Source organism: Mesoplodon mirus (genome assembly GCF_964341445.2).
Source record: "Mesoplodon mirus genome assembly, chromosome: 13".
Taxonomy (NCBI): domain Eukaryota; kingdom Metazoa; phylum Chordata; class Mammalia; order Artiodactyla; family Ziphiidae; genus Mesoplodon; species Mesoplodon mirus.
Window position 1 is genome coordinate 17,003,066 of NC_138989.1, and position 15,883 is coordinate 17,018,948.

The following is a 15,883-nucleotide window of genomic DNA, read 5'->3' on the forward strand; positions in this document are numbered from 1 at the left end:
AATGTTAAATATGACCATCATGATGATAATAGCTACCATTTATTGAGGGCTTACCATGTGCCAGGTACTGGGCTAGGCTTTTACCTCTTTTTTCAATACTCCCGTCACCTGTCCAGCAGGGTGGAATTGTTCACATCTAAAGAAGGAAGAAGGTGAGAGGCCAGGAGTTCCGGAGTTGGCAGAATCTGGAGTTGAATGTCTTCGTCTTACTTCAAAGCTCTGCTCTTTTGTATTTTGATTAAATTAGCAGTAATAGGAAATGTTTTCAGTGGGAATAGTGGGGATGTGTGGCAGAGAGGGGAACATTTGGAGTCCCCAAATGTGGAGCTCCAGTTGTTTAAAACTTCCAAGATTAAGGAAACTGCAAGGCTGACTTAAAAACCAGAAAAACAACTGTAAGGCTGAATTGAGTTCAGAGTTTTTCTGCTCGATATAGCAAACTTGTTTACTTGGTACATCAGGGTCTTCTAGAGCTTGCTTTTGGAACTCAGGTGGAGACCAGTTGTCTTGATAAGAATGAATGCTTTAAATATCTAAGCAGGGATAAGTGTATACTCTCAGGCCACGTCAGGCAATATTATGTAGACTAATTTTGGGGTTTTGCACATGTGTAGGTTTATCGGAGATCTTCCCTAGAGGTAGAGGTTTGCCAGTCCTCTTGGCCAGTGTTGGAACTAGTTTAGAACAGTCTGCATATTTTTCATTGTAGCTGATAAATAACTTATGCATTCTATTCCTAGATGTTAAAGATTCTGGTTCTCCAGCTATCTTAATTCTCAACTAACTTTTCTGGGGCTCCTGTTTAAGCCACTGACTTACAGTCATGAGTCAGTTGCAGTAAATGCCTTAAGTTGATTTATTGTTTAGTGAAGCAGTAGGTGAAAGTGTGCCCCAACTCAAACAAAATAAAACGGCAACAAAACTGAGGTATGTAAGGCATTTTACTTGTATTGTCCTGACTTTGAATATGTTGATTAGTGGAACTAACTCTCATTACCCAACAGGATGATACAGAATTCTATTGTGGTTTGACCAAAGCAAATATTTGTCAGTGTTAACATTTCAGTCAGACTTGTATAGAGTAAGTATTAATTGCTGGGTTCATTCTGACTGAAGTGAATTTTTTTTTTTTTAAGCAACTACATAAAGGGACTTCCCTGGTGGTCCAGTGGTTAAAACTCCATGCTTCCACTGCAGGGGACACAGGTTCCATCCCTGGTTGGGGAACTAAGATCCCGCATGCCATGCGGCATGGCAAAAAAAAAAAGAAAACCATAAAATACTCTTTTTTTTTTGGCCGCTGCTGCCATGGGGCATGTGAGTTCCTTAGTTACCCAACCAGGGGTGGAACCCGTGCCCTCTGCAGTGGAAGCATGGAGTCTTAACCACTGGACTGCCAGGGAAGTTCCCCTCCCCCACAAAAAAAAAACCCATAAAATACTTTTAAAACACTATTCATCTTATCAATTGAAAGCTTCTGAGGAAGGAAGTAAAAACTCACGGAAAGGACTTTTTTGCTGGACTTTATGAAATACACAGGTGTGCCCTCTGGTAGCATTAGTTTTTGTTTAATATGTTTGTAAGAGAGCTTGAATATGTTTGCCATTGCTATTGCCTACTTTTCTGGCTACTGCTATGTATATTCCCTTAGCAAAAAGGAAGGATAGGCTTGTAGCTAAATAGAGTTCCTCATCAACCATAATCACCTGTTTGCATTTAGGAACAAATTCAAAGACAGTAAATAGAGATTAAAAATGGCTTAGGAAACTAGATACTGGCTAAGGTTGAGCTGAAAGGTAGCATATACTGCCTTAAGAACATTACAACTAAGACCAATGCTACCACAGCAGATATTGTTCAGGACCTCTTACACAGGGACTTCTACTTCTAGATGGCTGCTCTAACAAAAGAGTAGATTGAAATTCTGCATAATTCCGTAAAAAGATTTCTGTAGGATTTCAGAAGCTGACTCAACACTTGGTGTACTTGATTCAGCTGGAAATTGTTGAAGGGACCTCTTGAGTTTCATGGTACTGAGTTGAAGAACAGGAAAGGTGAGGTGAAAAGACGACTTACAACTTGTCTTTCTGTTGTTAAAGTAACAAGAACAAGGATTTTTCAGTTTTTAAATATTTAATTCCCTTTTCCACTCTCCTTTTCCTACCTCACATGAGAAAAACACCTTTGGTTTCTATTCTCTAAACCATGTGTGTAATAAATGGTCATTTGCTTCCTAGTTACATGATTAATATACTTGAGTCGTTGTTCCTGCGACTGGCTTAGGTTTGCCCTTCATGCACACAGGAAATAAGTACATTTGGCTAACAGGATTTACTTGATCTTTCTGGCCAGATTGGCATACCACAGTTTCTTTGCCTTGGCTAATTGCTTCAAACATTTGCATAATACTCCTTTTCTTGGATCTATTCCTACAGTTTTGTTCCAGTAGGGCTAAGATGTAGTTCTAAGAACGTTCAACAGTAAATATCCCAGGAACGTAGCCCAGAGGAGAGAGGTGGATTAGAGTTTGGGGAAAGTTGTTTAGAAAGAGCAAAGAGGGACTTCCGTGGTGGCACAGTGGTCAAGAATCCGCCTGCCAATGCAGGGGACACGGGTTCCATCCCTGGTCCAGGAAGATCCCACATGCCGCGGAGCAGCTAAGCCTGTGTGCCACAGCTCCTGAGCCTCCGTTCTAGAGCCTGCGAGCTACAACTACTGAGCCCACATGCTGCAACTGCTGAAGCCCACGCGCCTAGAGCCCGTGCTCCACAACAAGAGAAGCCACTGCAACTAGAGAAAGCCTGTGCACAGCAACAAAGACCCAACACAGCCAATAAATAAATAAAAATAAGTATTTAAGAAAACAAACAGTAAACTGATTAAAAAAAAAAAAGAGCAAAGAAAGTAAAAAGAGGCAAGAGAGAGACCTGGCTGTTTTGGGGCAAACAATGGACCCTGGCCCAGAACCAGTCTCTTGGCCCATCCTTCTGGGTGGGGGATGGTACTGCCATGGAGGTTAAAGGAAGGTCAGGTATTATGAAGCAGTTATTTTGAGGTTGGTGGTATGAAGCACTGTCTTGACACTCCTCCTCTTATATTCCGGTACCAGAAGCCAGGTTACTAGGGGTAATCTGCTCTGAAGAAAGCCTCTGAGCTGTAAATGGACCTGGAGGTTTTGATGGCTTTGAAAATTGAGGTGACTTAAAGCCTTCTATAAACACCATTTAGGGAAGTTAAAAGAATTTCCAGGCTGGTTGGCTTGAGTCCTTGGTTTCTATGGCTTTTTGAAAGTCTAATAGGTGCTCTTGATAGGAATTTTAGATTTATTAATAATAGGCTTTCAAATAACAGCAACTATGTGCCAGCCACCATGGTAGGCATTTTACAGAAGTTTTCTCTTAGTCCTCATGACTCTATATGAGGAGGGAGGAGAGAGGATTAGCCCTATTTTACTGACAAGGAAACCAGGAGTTAGAGTAATTGTCCAAGTAAATTCCTAAGAAGTCCCAGGCAATATTACTAAATACACTTTATATAAATTCACTTAACAAGCAAGTAACTTATTGGCACATGCGTCATTCCTGATACCCCCTCTCTCTTCCTTTCATTCAGAATTACTAATTTCAGCTGGATTCAGTTATCAGTTGATTCTGTAGTAAGGCCATATGTTGCCCCTCCAGAGGTGCTTGTCAACCGCTTTGGATGATGGGTAAGCAACTTGCTTGTGACATGGCATGAATCAGCAGCAGAAACTTCCTGGCTGGTATTCTGATCTCTAGACTGTCCCACCTGTTACAACTACAGCTAGAAATGTTGATGATGCCAAATTTTTTAACTGAAAAATTTATGGCCTGTAATTTGGTAATTGGGGGAAGAGACTGAGATACGCTTACCGTTACTTGGTGGAGACCTTTCTCTTAGGGAAATGTGGGACAGCTGAGACAGTGGATTAAGTTTTCAAGTCTCTTGAAACTAGGATCCTGTGTTCTGGATTTGAGCCATTTAACTAATGGTCCATTTTGGACTGTGTCTTGACAGTTTTTGGCAGTTCTCATCTCTGGGTGTGCATTAGAATCTCCTAAGGACCTTTTAAAAAAATTTTTTTAAATAAGGATGTGTGGGGCTCTTCCCTAGCAATTCTTTCTGATTCTTTAGGTCTGGTTTGGGCCCTGACATCCATAGTTTTAAAAGTCTCTGCAAATGATTCTCTTGTGCAACCAGGATTGTGAACAACCACTTTGAAATTTAAAACTTTCAACAGAGAATATGTGTGTCCTAGGAACTTAGTTTGACTTTTTTGTCTGTTTTCCAAAATCTAAAGCAGATCACCTCATTGCTATCTCCTATTAGAGAAAGGAGGACAGATTCAACCCCCAACTTATTCACATGTATATTCTGGCAAGTTGCCTGTAGGACACCTCAGAAATAGCACTCCGAGTTTTATCTTTGGGTCCCAGGCCTGACTGTACCTTCAATCTTTAGCTGCCTGGGTCTAGAGATAAGAGCCAGCCTCTCACTTTAGATGTCTGACTTCATGCCTGTAGGTAAGTGAGAGACAAGATGAGGGAGTGGATTTTAGCAACTAAAATCATGAATCCTTGTGTGGTCAGTTGTAATGTTTTAGAAGTGAGCAGTTCATTGTCAGCAGTTCTGTAAGCATTATGAAACCGTTTCCTTGCCAGTGTGGTAATAAGTGAAGAAATGAAAACAGCCCTCCTCCTGAGTGCCAGCTTACCTTTTTGAGCCCTTGAAGTGTAGAATCTGGCTTTACCTAAATCTATGCAGTCTAAATCTATTAGGTCTTGAAAACAACAGGGTCAAATGCAGGATCGTCTGAAATAGTCTTGGATAATAAGGTTTGGGGAACATGTTTTCTGCATATGCCTATCCTCTTCATAAAACCTCATTTCTTTTCATGGTAAAGTTAGCTGGGGTTCTATATCCCTCTGAATTTTCGATTTATTTGAAGTTTTACTATAAACTAATTCCATGGGTTGAGAGCAAGGCAGAATTTGAGATCTGAAGCTTCATTTTCTAATTGTTACCACTGATGCCATGTTTGACAGTAACTGTTGTGAACTGAAGTAGTAGGTAAAAGTCTCGTTCTTAAATCCTAACTTTTAAGCTCCGGTCACTTTCCCTAACTGGGATTGAAAGGTGACTGGTAGGAGTGAACCCTAGCCTGGCAGCGTTTCTTTGACCATCTGTTCTGCTTACAATGCTGCCATCTCACATGACTATTTGGTCAGGTTTGGAGAGGACGGCATACCTCTCATTTATCCCATGTTGCTGGCAAACTGAGTGTGAAGTGGTTGCTTTGAAAATTTGGACTCTGGTTTATCAGCTACTGTTTCCTTTTCCCTGAGCATATGCTTCACCTTGAATTTATTTTTGTCTGCCATAAAAGAAGCTGGTCACCTTGTCTAGAAATAATTTCTTGTAGGTACTTACAATTTTTTAATTATCCAAATTATTAGTATACAGAACAGTAATTCTGTTTACTTAGGTCAGAATCTTAGAGGGTGAGGCCTGAGCACAAGAATCCCTTAAAAGCTCATCTGGGTGATTCCTACAAACTGTAGGATTGAGAACCACTGTTTTAGGCCAACGTGAATAGCTTCGTTTCCCAAAGGTAAACGTCATTAACAGCCTGCTCTGTTGCCTTTCCAGACATGTTTCTATTAATTATATATTTTTAACATAAACAGGATTAAGCTATATTTTGGCAGGTGGGGGGGGTTGTAGTTTCTGAGGCTCATGCTGGAGTCTCTTGACTTTATAAACTACCACCCCTTTAAAGTTTGAGGGTAAGCCTAATGGATTTCTTCATTAAAAGTCCCCCAACTTCTGTTTTCTCTGTTTTTGCTTTTAAAGCCATTAAAGTAGGATACAGACTTGATTTGGTCAGATTTCCCTGTTGAAATAAGGCAAGATGGAGTGAGTGAAGGGACAAGAAAGATTAGTCTTTTTTTGTCCAAAGACTAATTTGGGGACCTTTCACCGTTATTTACTTGGTATGGTTCTCATGTTCTCAGATAGGTTTTATTTTGCCTCCTCTCCCCTGCTTTTTTTTAAAGCTGGTAAACTTTGGCACATGTTAAATGTGTCTGGTCAGGGTTCTTTGTTCAATTTGGACAAAATAATCTATACAGTTCAGCTCCGCAGTAGAAAAAGTGGGGCAAAGAATACAAACGAGCTCTTTACACAAAATACAAATGGTTAACAGATTGAAAAAATGTTTGTTGCTAGTCATCAGAGAAATTCAAATTTGAAACATTATTTTGACCCTTCAATTTAACAAAGTTTATTCAACTCAGTATTATAAAGAATGTAGTAAACTAGATGTTCTTTCTTATACTGTTGTTAGAATATAAATAAATTGGTATGGTTTTGGAAAGCAACTTGAGGATGTGTAAAAGGCTTTATGATCATACTTAATCTGCTAATTCTACTTTAAGAACTTGACATAATTATACACAGGCCTCTTTATAAAGAGGTTCCCAATACTATTTAATAAACAAAAAGTCAGAAGCCACCTAAATGTACAACAAATTGGTTATGTTACGCCATAAGCATATGGTAGACAACAGTGTGGCCATTAATCATGTTTTTGAAGCCTAGGGGTGCATGCAAATGCTCATGGAATAATAGGTGGAAGACAGTATATCTTATATGCCTGTCATTCTGTGGAAGATGTGTGATGAGTGTATAAAATGGAGAATAAAAGGAAATTAAACACTTCATAGGTTGGTATTCCATGGGCACTGGCGAATTTATTCTTCTGGTTTCCAAAATTGAACATATGTTCTTGTAATTGGAGGAAAAAAGCAAGAAACAGTTTTTAAAAGGGTATAACTTTACGCTGATATAGTCTTAGAGTCCAGCTTCTTTTGTTTTGTCAATTTAATAGCTTCTCAGTTTGACCTCTAAAATGTATGTAAATATTGTTTTGCTTTTGTGCCTTCTGTATATCTGCTAAGACCTAGGCCACACCATTGCGGTACAGGGTCTAGCTGTGTTGTAGTAATTTAAGAAGAAGGCCTTCTGTCCTGCCTCCAGATAAAGTACTTTTCCTTAATATAGATAGGCTGTTCTTTTTCTGTCACTCTGTCTGAATGGACTTTTATCAATACAAGAGCAGCGATTAAGCTCTGTTATAAAGAAAGACATTGTGAACTGAGAGTCTCTGTGGTTTGATCTATATTGTGTCCCTCCTGAGGGAGGGACCCTTTAGGCTTCATTCCAAAAAAAAATTTTTTTTTCACCTTACTGTGTAATGTCTTGCCCAAAGCACTGATGCTCTGGCCCAACCCAGATTTCTTGGAGGTCATGGAAGGGCCCACTTGCCTTTGTTTAAACACAATTTTGTTGGGAGGTGGAGAGCAATTCTCCAAGTATATGTATCGTTTCTTAACTAATTTTTTCACTTTTCTTGCTTTCAGATGGAAAGAACTCAAGTGGATCCAAGCGTTATAATCGCAAACGTGAACCTTCCTACCCCAAAAATGAAAATTTTATCAGCCAGTCCCGTCGCTCCACTTCACAGAAAAGCAAAACTTTTAATAAGATGCCTCCTCAAAGGGGCGGCGGCAGCAGCAACAAACTCTTTAGCTCTTCTTGTAATGGTGGAAGACGAGATGAGGTATGGAATTTTCGAATGTCCTTTCTAGAACATAAGAAGCGTGAGGTCTGATCCCCCCATCCCCAGTTTATTAGTGGTTGGGAAGGGGTGGGAGCAAGAGGTCCCCCCCTTTCTGAATTACTTGAGTAGTTGAGGATTAACTAGGTTTGGAACTTTGCCTCCTTTCTTCCCTTGAAGGTTATGAACATTTTCTTGGAAGACATTGTAATTATGGATTGTGAGAAATTATAGCAAATTTCGGGTACCTTAATTTGTATCATCCTTTAAAAAAATTTTGTGTCATCCTTTTATTATCACTCTTGATTTATAGGTACACTTTGGAATATTTAGGTAATAAAATGGCATTAATTAATGACATTAATTTGCCCTATAGTACCTAGAAAAATGTAAAATGCTATATATCCTTAGTCCCAGGTACTCTGATTTTAGGAGTTTCTTAGATATCTTTCTGTAAGTGCATAAAGACTCATGTACAAAGGAGGTCATTGTGGCATTGTTTGTAGTTGCACAATTTAGGAAACAAACTAAATGCTATCAAAGTTAAATATATTATTGGTTAAATATATTATCCTGCTGTTTGAATGTTGCATACTACGTAACCAGTATAGAACAAGATTTAATGGAGCACTAATGGAAGAATTCATTCACTCACCAGAAATTTATTCCTCACCTACTATGCACTAAATATCATTTAGAGCTTGGAATACAACATTGGATGGAGCTTATAATCTAGTTTGGGGAGACAATAAACAAATTGTTATGTAATAAATACAATTATTAAATTTAAAAAAAGTAGGCTGAGAGCGGTAAAGGGATAGAGAGTAACAAAGAGTAGTTTTAGGAGGTGGCTAAGGAAAGCTTCTCTGAGGACTCTCTGAGTCCTGAATGAAGCAAGGGAGCACACAGAATTTGAGGAAGGGTGTGTTAGCAAGAGCGAATTTACAAGTACAAGGGACCAGAGATGGTAATGTTTTTCGTGTGTTTGAGGTAAAGCAAATAGGCTACCGTGGGTGGAGAAGCAGGAAATGAAGCCAGAGAGTAAGACAGAGGGATCAGATCACCTGGGCCCTTAAAGGACTTTGGCTTTTGTTCAGAGAGATGGGAAGCTATTGGGGGGCTTAAGAAGAGAAGGTACTCTGACTTGGAGTTGTAAAGGGGAGAGTGGAAGCAGGGAGACTAGTTAGGAGCTTATTAGTGTTCCTGGTGAGAGTGATTGAAACAGAGTGATAGTGATGAGAGGGAAGCATATTTGGGGAGATAGTTGCAGGTAGAGCCAGCAGGATTTTTAAATAGATTAGATGTGGGGTTTGAGCAGAGAAATACATGACTAATGTTTTTGGTAGGGGCCCAGTTCAGGTACCGTTTGCTGAAATGGGGGAAAGTTCAAGAGGAGTACAGGGTTTTGGGATGGGGAGGGAAGGAGGGTGTTTAGATTAGATAAAGAATGTCATTTGGGGCTTCCCTGGTGGTGCAGTGGTTGAGAGTCCGCCTGCCGATGCAGGGGACACGGGTTCGTGCCCTGGTCCGGGAAGATCCCACGTGCCATGCAGCGGCTAGGCCCGTGAGCCGTGGGCGCTGAGCCTGCGCATCCGGAGCCTGTGCTCTGCAACGGGAGAGGCCACAACAGTGAGAGGCCCGTGTACCACAAAAAAAAAAGAAAAAAGAATGTCATTTGGAAGTGTTATATTTGCATTGAGATGCCTGTTGGATCTCTAAGTATAGATAGGCTGTTAACTGAGTCGAGTTCAAGGAGGAGACCCTGGCTAGAGAGCTGTCCGTGTACACTTGGTGTTTGCAACTATGGAACTAAGTGGGATCATTAAGGAGTGAGTGTTGCGAAAAGGGAATCGATTCAAGGACTGAGCCTGGAGTCAGGATGATAAGGAACCAGCAAAAAGGGAGGAGGAGAACTGAAAGCCATTTGGAGAAATGGCTTGTTTTGTCCTGTGCTGCTGTTAGGCTGGGTGAGAAGATTCGGATGGAAAGTTGACCATTAGATTTCGAAATGGGAAGGGTTTAGGTTTTTGGCCTTGCACTGCTTTGGTGGAGCGGTGAGGACAAAAACCTGATTGGCATAGCTTTAGAGAGGATATGAAGAAGAAACAGCAAGTTTAGATAGTTACTTTCTAGTGGTTTTGCTCTTACAGGGGACCAGAGAGGCAGTAGCTTGAGGGGAATGTGAGGTCAAGAGAGATTTTAAGCTTAGAGAAATGCAGCATATTTCTGCTAATGAGATTGTTCTGGTAAGAGGGAAAACGTGATGCAGAGGAGAGAGAGAGAGAATTACTAGAAGTGTCCTTGAGTTCCTGAGCAGTTGGGGTCTAGTGCCCAGGGGGAGGAGTTGGCTTAGGAGCTTCGCCAGTTCATCCACAGTAACGAGGAAGGCAGACTAGGAGCACGTAGGAGTTCTTTTCTGATCGTTCTTACTGTCTCAGTGAAGTGTAAAAGATGAGCCAGGAGAGGAGGTTTGGAAACCAGAGGACTGGAGGATGTGTCTGGGTGTCTGGGGGAATCTGTGGAGCAAAGAAGTGTAATAGGATTGCAGTATGACCGCTGGGCCGCAGAAAGATCTACTTTAGTGAGGCTGGTTGGTATGGTGTGGTTGTGTTCTTTAGCCATGTTTACTTGCTCTGATGCCGGTGTGGATTAATTGGGAAAGTTTTGCCCGGTGAGTACAGCTGACAAAGAGACGAGGGCAGTGGAATAGGATCAGAGCCAAATAAGGAAAGAAAATTTGGGGGGAGGGTGTTGGATCACTGGTTTGGAGATCCCAGTGGAGGTGAAAAGTTGTTAGAATCAGACCTAACGGAAACAAGCTGAGAAAGGAGTGAGTTGCTGGTAGTGTGCTCAAAATTAAGATGGTGGAAGAGGTGCAGTTATTACCACTGTGGTCTAGACTGTAGAGCAGTGCCATCCAGTAGAAATGCTAAGATAGAAATGGCAAGCCAAATATGTAACTTAAAGTTTTCTAGTTGCCACAGTAAACAAGTAAAAATGATGAAATTAATGTTAATATATTTAATCCAGTATAGCTAAATGCTATTTTATGATGTGGTACTGGCCACATTTTAAGTGCTCAGTAGCCATCATAGCTGGATAGTAGTGGCTGCTTTGTTATGACAGCACAGCTGTAGATGGTATGCCCTTGGGAGTGGGTGGCAGAGGTAGAGTGGAGGGCAAGCTGATTGGAGGAGAGGAAGTCAAGGAACTGAGAGGTGAACGTGTTGGAAGTGTAATCAGGAATTATGATGGGCAGTATTAGAGACAGTGGGCCAGTTAGGGTAAAAAGATGAAGGTAGAAGGTTGAGAATGTGGGAGATTTTGTTGAGTTGAACAGGAGCTCTTATCTGAGTTTGGGGCATTGGAGTGGAAGACTGATTAGGGGAGGCAGAGCCATATGGAGGTGAGAGTCTAGGGGGTGAGAGATAAGGGATGACCTGGAAGTCTTGGGCTTCCTCTGGTGAGTTACATAAACAGTGAGGGGGGAGGTGGTGTCTCCCAAGATCTGTCAAGATAAAAGGAGATTGGGCTTCCCTGGTGGCGCAGTGGTTGAGAGTCCGCCTGCCGATGCAGGGGACACGGGCTCGTGCCCCGGTCCGGGAAGATCCCACATACCACGGAGCGGCTGGGCCCGAGAGCCATGGCCGCTGAGCCTGCACGTCTGGAGCCTGTGCTCTGCAACGGGGGAGGCCACAACAGTGAGAGGCCCGCGTACCACACACACACACACACACAAAGATAAAAGGAGATTGCCTAACTGTGTGATATGCCACTGTATTTAATCATAAAGGTCATATACTCTGATGCTGTATTCATAGAATATCTCAGAGGGTATATTGGTTGCCTCAGGAATAAAAGGTATCTTTGGCTGTAACCCTTTTTGTAGTTTTTTTGCCCTCACCGCAAGGCACGCAGGATCCCAGTTCCCCGATCCACCAGGGATTGAACCCGCGCCCCCTGCAGTGGAAGCGCGGAGCCTCAACCACATGACCGCCAGGGAAGTCCGCTTTTTTGTACTCTTTAGATTTCTTTGTCATGTATATGCAAGTGCTGCTTATTAAACTCTAAATTTGACTTTACTAACAAGCAGCAAAAGCCTTAAATTTGCATTTCCTTTGACTCTACTTTGATTGACTCTACTTCCTTTGATTCCTACTGTACATTCAAAAGAAATAATTGTAGGTGCTCAAATGCTTGTGCACAAAGGTATGTCAACTGTGTTTATCATAGCATTATTTTGTTAATGCTGGAAAAGCCGTGAACCATCTGTGTCCTACACTAAGGCATTATAGTATGCCCATCGTAATATAATGGTATATAGCTATTTAAAGTGACTCTTCAGGGACTTCCCTGGTGGTCCAGTGGGTAAAGACTTCGGCTTCCAATGCAGGAGGCGCAGCTCGATCCCTGGTCGGGGAGCTAAGATCCCACATGCCTCACAGCCAAAGAACCAAAACATAAAACAGAAGGAATATTGTAATAAATTCAATAAACACTTAAAAAAAAAAAAGGTCCACATCAAAAAAAATCTTAAAAAAAAATAAAAGTGAAACTGGCTTACAAAAAAAAAAAGTGACTGTTTACTAGTATTTAGTGACAGGGCCAAGTGCCTATGACATTAAATGGGAAAGTGGGATTAGAAAATGCACTAGCTGACTTATAGCAGGTACCTGTACCATTCCAATTTGGGAACATCAGGAGGACCACAAAAGCTCCAACACAATAATTCTTCCATCTCTGTGCAATGGTATTTCTCATACGTGGTTTCTTGTCACTTTCTAAGCTGTTTCTGAATGTGCTGATTGGATTTATTTCTGGACACAGAGCTAGTCTGCCTACATGTTCTAATTCTGTCAGTTTTAATTAACAATGAATAGCAGTGTGTGTCTTAGACAGGAGGTCTCTGGCAGGATCCTGAAGCCTATGGCAGTTAGTAGCTGCCTGCAGGCCGCCTCCAGAGTATAGTTCCACAGATTCATGTTGACCAGAAACAAACCAGAGAGCAAGTAGCTAACAAGAGTTAAGGTGTAGGAGTCTTATGGGACTGTGGAAAGATTAATCCAGTAAGTAAATCTTTGTACTTCAAGATAGCTAGAGGAGTTCATGCTGGGTTTTGTCATTTAATGGTTAATTGCCACTTAGGGCAGACTAAATAGTTTATAAGTAATTGTATGTTAGAGGCTCTTTTTCTCTTTTCCACTCCCATCTAGATCTTAGGTAGACTTTTGCATTACCCCGTCCTAGGAAAATTGTTTACTAAATATAAGCCTGTGTTTTATTTAGTTAATATTTTAAGCCGTGTAGAAGGAGGGGTTGTGCAGGTTTCTGTTGTCATTTAGCAGGTGTCATCCTAAGTTAAAATCCTCTGATTTATTCTCATTCTCTCTAGGTAGCAGAGGCTCAGCGGGCAGAGTTTAGCCCTGCCCAGTTCTCTGGTCCGAAGAAGATCAACCTGAATCACTTGTTGAATTTCACTTTTGAACCCCGTGGCCAGGCAGGTCATTTTGAAGGCAGTGGACATGGCAGCTGGGGAAAAAGGAACAAGTGGGGACATAAGCCTTTTAACAAGGAATTGTTTTTACAAGCCAAGTGAGTATGGCTACTCTTAGGAGGGAAGTGAAATTGAGCCTTTGGGCATTTGTGGTGCAAAGAGGCTTCTTTTAAACTACTGTGGGAGAGAGGCGGGAAACGGAGTTGATTCTCTCTCTCTCTCTCTCTCTCTCTCTCTCTCTCTCTCTCTCTCTCTCTCTCTCTCTCTGTCTCTCACTCACCTCGCTTTGAAAACATGGATGTGTTTCAAGTGGATGTTCCTGGTGCTCAAAAGAAGATAATAAATTTATTTATTTAGCTTAAATAAATGCTAAAATTAAATAATGCTTTAGTATCATGATGAGGTAGTAAAAGTGTTTGCTTTGGAATTGAATCCAGATTTGAATCTTGTTTTGGCCTTCGACCTTGGGTAACTTACCTAACCACTTTGAGATTCAGCTTTTCCTCTATAAAGGAGGAGAAATTACTTAAGGGAGAATTGAGTGCCAAGTTGGAGTGCTTGGCATACATTTGCTCAAATACTGATTCTCTTTTGTTTCCTTTTGTGTGGCATTAGTTATAATGTAACTAATGGATCCAGACTGAAGTAACCATTTAGTACTTTATATAAACTGGTGGGAGTTCCCTGGTGGCCTAGTGGTTAGGATTCCAGGCTTTTAGTGCTGTGGCCTGGGTTCGATCCCTCGTCAGGGAACTGAGAATTCCCTAAGCCATGTGGTGTGGCCAAAATAACCAAAAAACTAGTACTCAAAAGATTGAGTGGGGACAGTTTTTTCTACTGCCTTGAAGACTAGTGGTTTCTGGGGGTGAGGGAGGAGATCTGGCTTCCCTTCTGGTTGATGGAGCCACAGTCTGGCTTAATTTTAGTTCAGAGGAGGGCCTGCAGGCAGCTTGGCTGGGCCTGGAAGCAGAAGAAACAGAGTTCATGGTAGACTCCTACCCACTGAATCTTTGGATTCCTTCCAGAGCCAGGACTTGGAACTGAGGCTGAAGTCCTAGTTTAGTGCTTCACAAAGCATGGCTGTTAATGGCCTGCATTTGATTTCTAAGTGAAGAGATGATGAATTTCTGCTGAAGTCTTGTTGGTGGATTCTGACAGTCTGCCTTTTACTTGTCTCTCCCTATTTTTAGCTGCCAGTTTGTGGTGTCTGAAGACCAAGACTACACAGTTCATTTTGCTGATCCTGATACCTTAGTCAACTGGGACTTTGTGGAACAAGTGGTGAGTAGCTCAGCTAAGCTTATAACCTGTTAGTGGGAGAGAGAACTAAAGAAAGGGACCGTGGTGACAGCAGCTTTGTGCTGGGTTTACTGCTGATCCCACTTTCTGCCTGGCCTTACTGTAGACATTTTCCAGAGAGATCAGTCCTGGTTTCTTCTGGAGTTCATTTTGTGCTAATTGGCTCTGGCCTGCAGGACTGGGCGTTGGAGGGCTCTGATCTGTAGGATAAAAGCAGCCCTACCTCTTCTCTTATGGGAAGAAGTAATCAGGGAAATATGAGAACTCTGGTTACCCTCCTGACCCAGGATGGACTCATTACATGGACACTGCTTCATTGGTAGCCATTTGTAGTAATCAGTATCAGATTAGGCCTTGGCCTTGTGACAGGTGAAATGAGCCACACAGCTGTACTTCTGTCAAGCTACTGCTGTGTTTGTCTTCTCTTGAAGTTATGGTCTCTGGGTATCCCCTTGTCACTCCTAGGTTATATGATGTAGTTTCAAAATGATGGACCCAGAGCCTGGACTCCCATTACTGTGAAAATTCATAAAATCATCTGAAAATAACATAGAAGGTCTATGAAACTTAGGTTTTATATGCATTGGTTTAAAAAAAAAAAAGTAGAGACATATAGTATAAAGTGGAAGTCTCATTGACTCCTCTGTTGGAAATTACTGGTACGTTACTTCTAGAACCTTTTTGTACCTTTATGTATGCGTACATATAAATAGTTTTTTGTAAATGGGATCGTATTATTGATTTCTGTCATTTTTTCCCTTTGATGTAGAACCCCCCAAATACCTGTTGTATAGTTGTTTTTAGTATATTAAACTATTATTACTGTTTCCTTTATGATTTGCTTGAAGTGCTATTGTACCATATACCTGCACTGTCGAACAGTTTTGTGAAGATGTGTTGTTAGAGTTGTATAGGGATGGGGATGGAAGAGGAGAGGCTTTAACTTTGATGATCCGTAGTCAATTCTGAAAGTAGTTTAACTTGTGGCATTTTGTTTCAGCGCATTTGTAGCCATGAAGTGCCATCTTGCCCAATATGCCTGTATCCACCTACTGCAGCCAAGATAACCCGTTGTGGACACATCTTCTGCTGGGCATGCATCCTGCACTATCTTTCATTGAGCGAGAAGACCTGGAGTAAATGTCCCATCTGTTACAGTTCTGTGCATAAGAAGGATCTCAAGAGGTAAGATGGAGATATTTACTAGATTAGACCCCAGTCTGCTAACTCCTTGCCCTGCTACATATAAATGTCCTTGTTACAGTGTTGTTGCCACAGAATCACATCAGTATGTTGTTGGTGATACCATTACAATGCAGCTGATGAAGAGGGAGAAAGGGGTGTTGGTGGCCTTGCCCAAATCCAAATGGATGAATGTAGAACATCCTATTCATCTTGGAGGTAAGTTTGGTTAATTTGGGGGCAGATAATGGTGGGTATATACCCTTTAA

At 41.5% G+C, this 15,883-nt stretch overlaps 1 protein-coding gene across 3 annotated transcripts in view; it reads left to right on the forward strand.

Annotated features, from left to right (window-relative positions):
- Positions 1-15,883, forward strand: part of RNF10 (ring finger protein 10) — a 31,724-nt gene that overhangs the window by 1,377 nt on the left and 14,464 nt on the right. For all 3 annotated transcript variants that reach the window (XM_082640078.1, XM_082640079.1, XM_082640077.1), the window contains exons 2-6: positions 7,443-7,642; positions 13,032-13,231; positions 14,324-14,414; positions 15,433-15,617; positions 15,697-15,833. In XM_082640078.1, the coding sequence (XP_082496204.1) occupies positions 7,443-7,642; positions 13,032-13,231; positions 14,324-14,414; positions 15,433-15,617; positions 15,697-15,833 (813 nt within the window). The remainder of the gene's footprint in view (positions 1-7,442; positions 7,643-13,031; positions 13,232-14,323; positions 14,415-15,432; positions 15,618-15,696; positions 15,834-15,883) is intronic.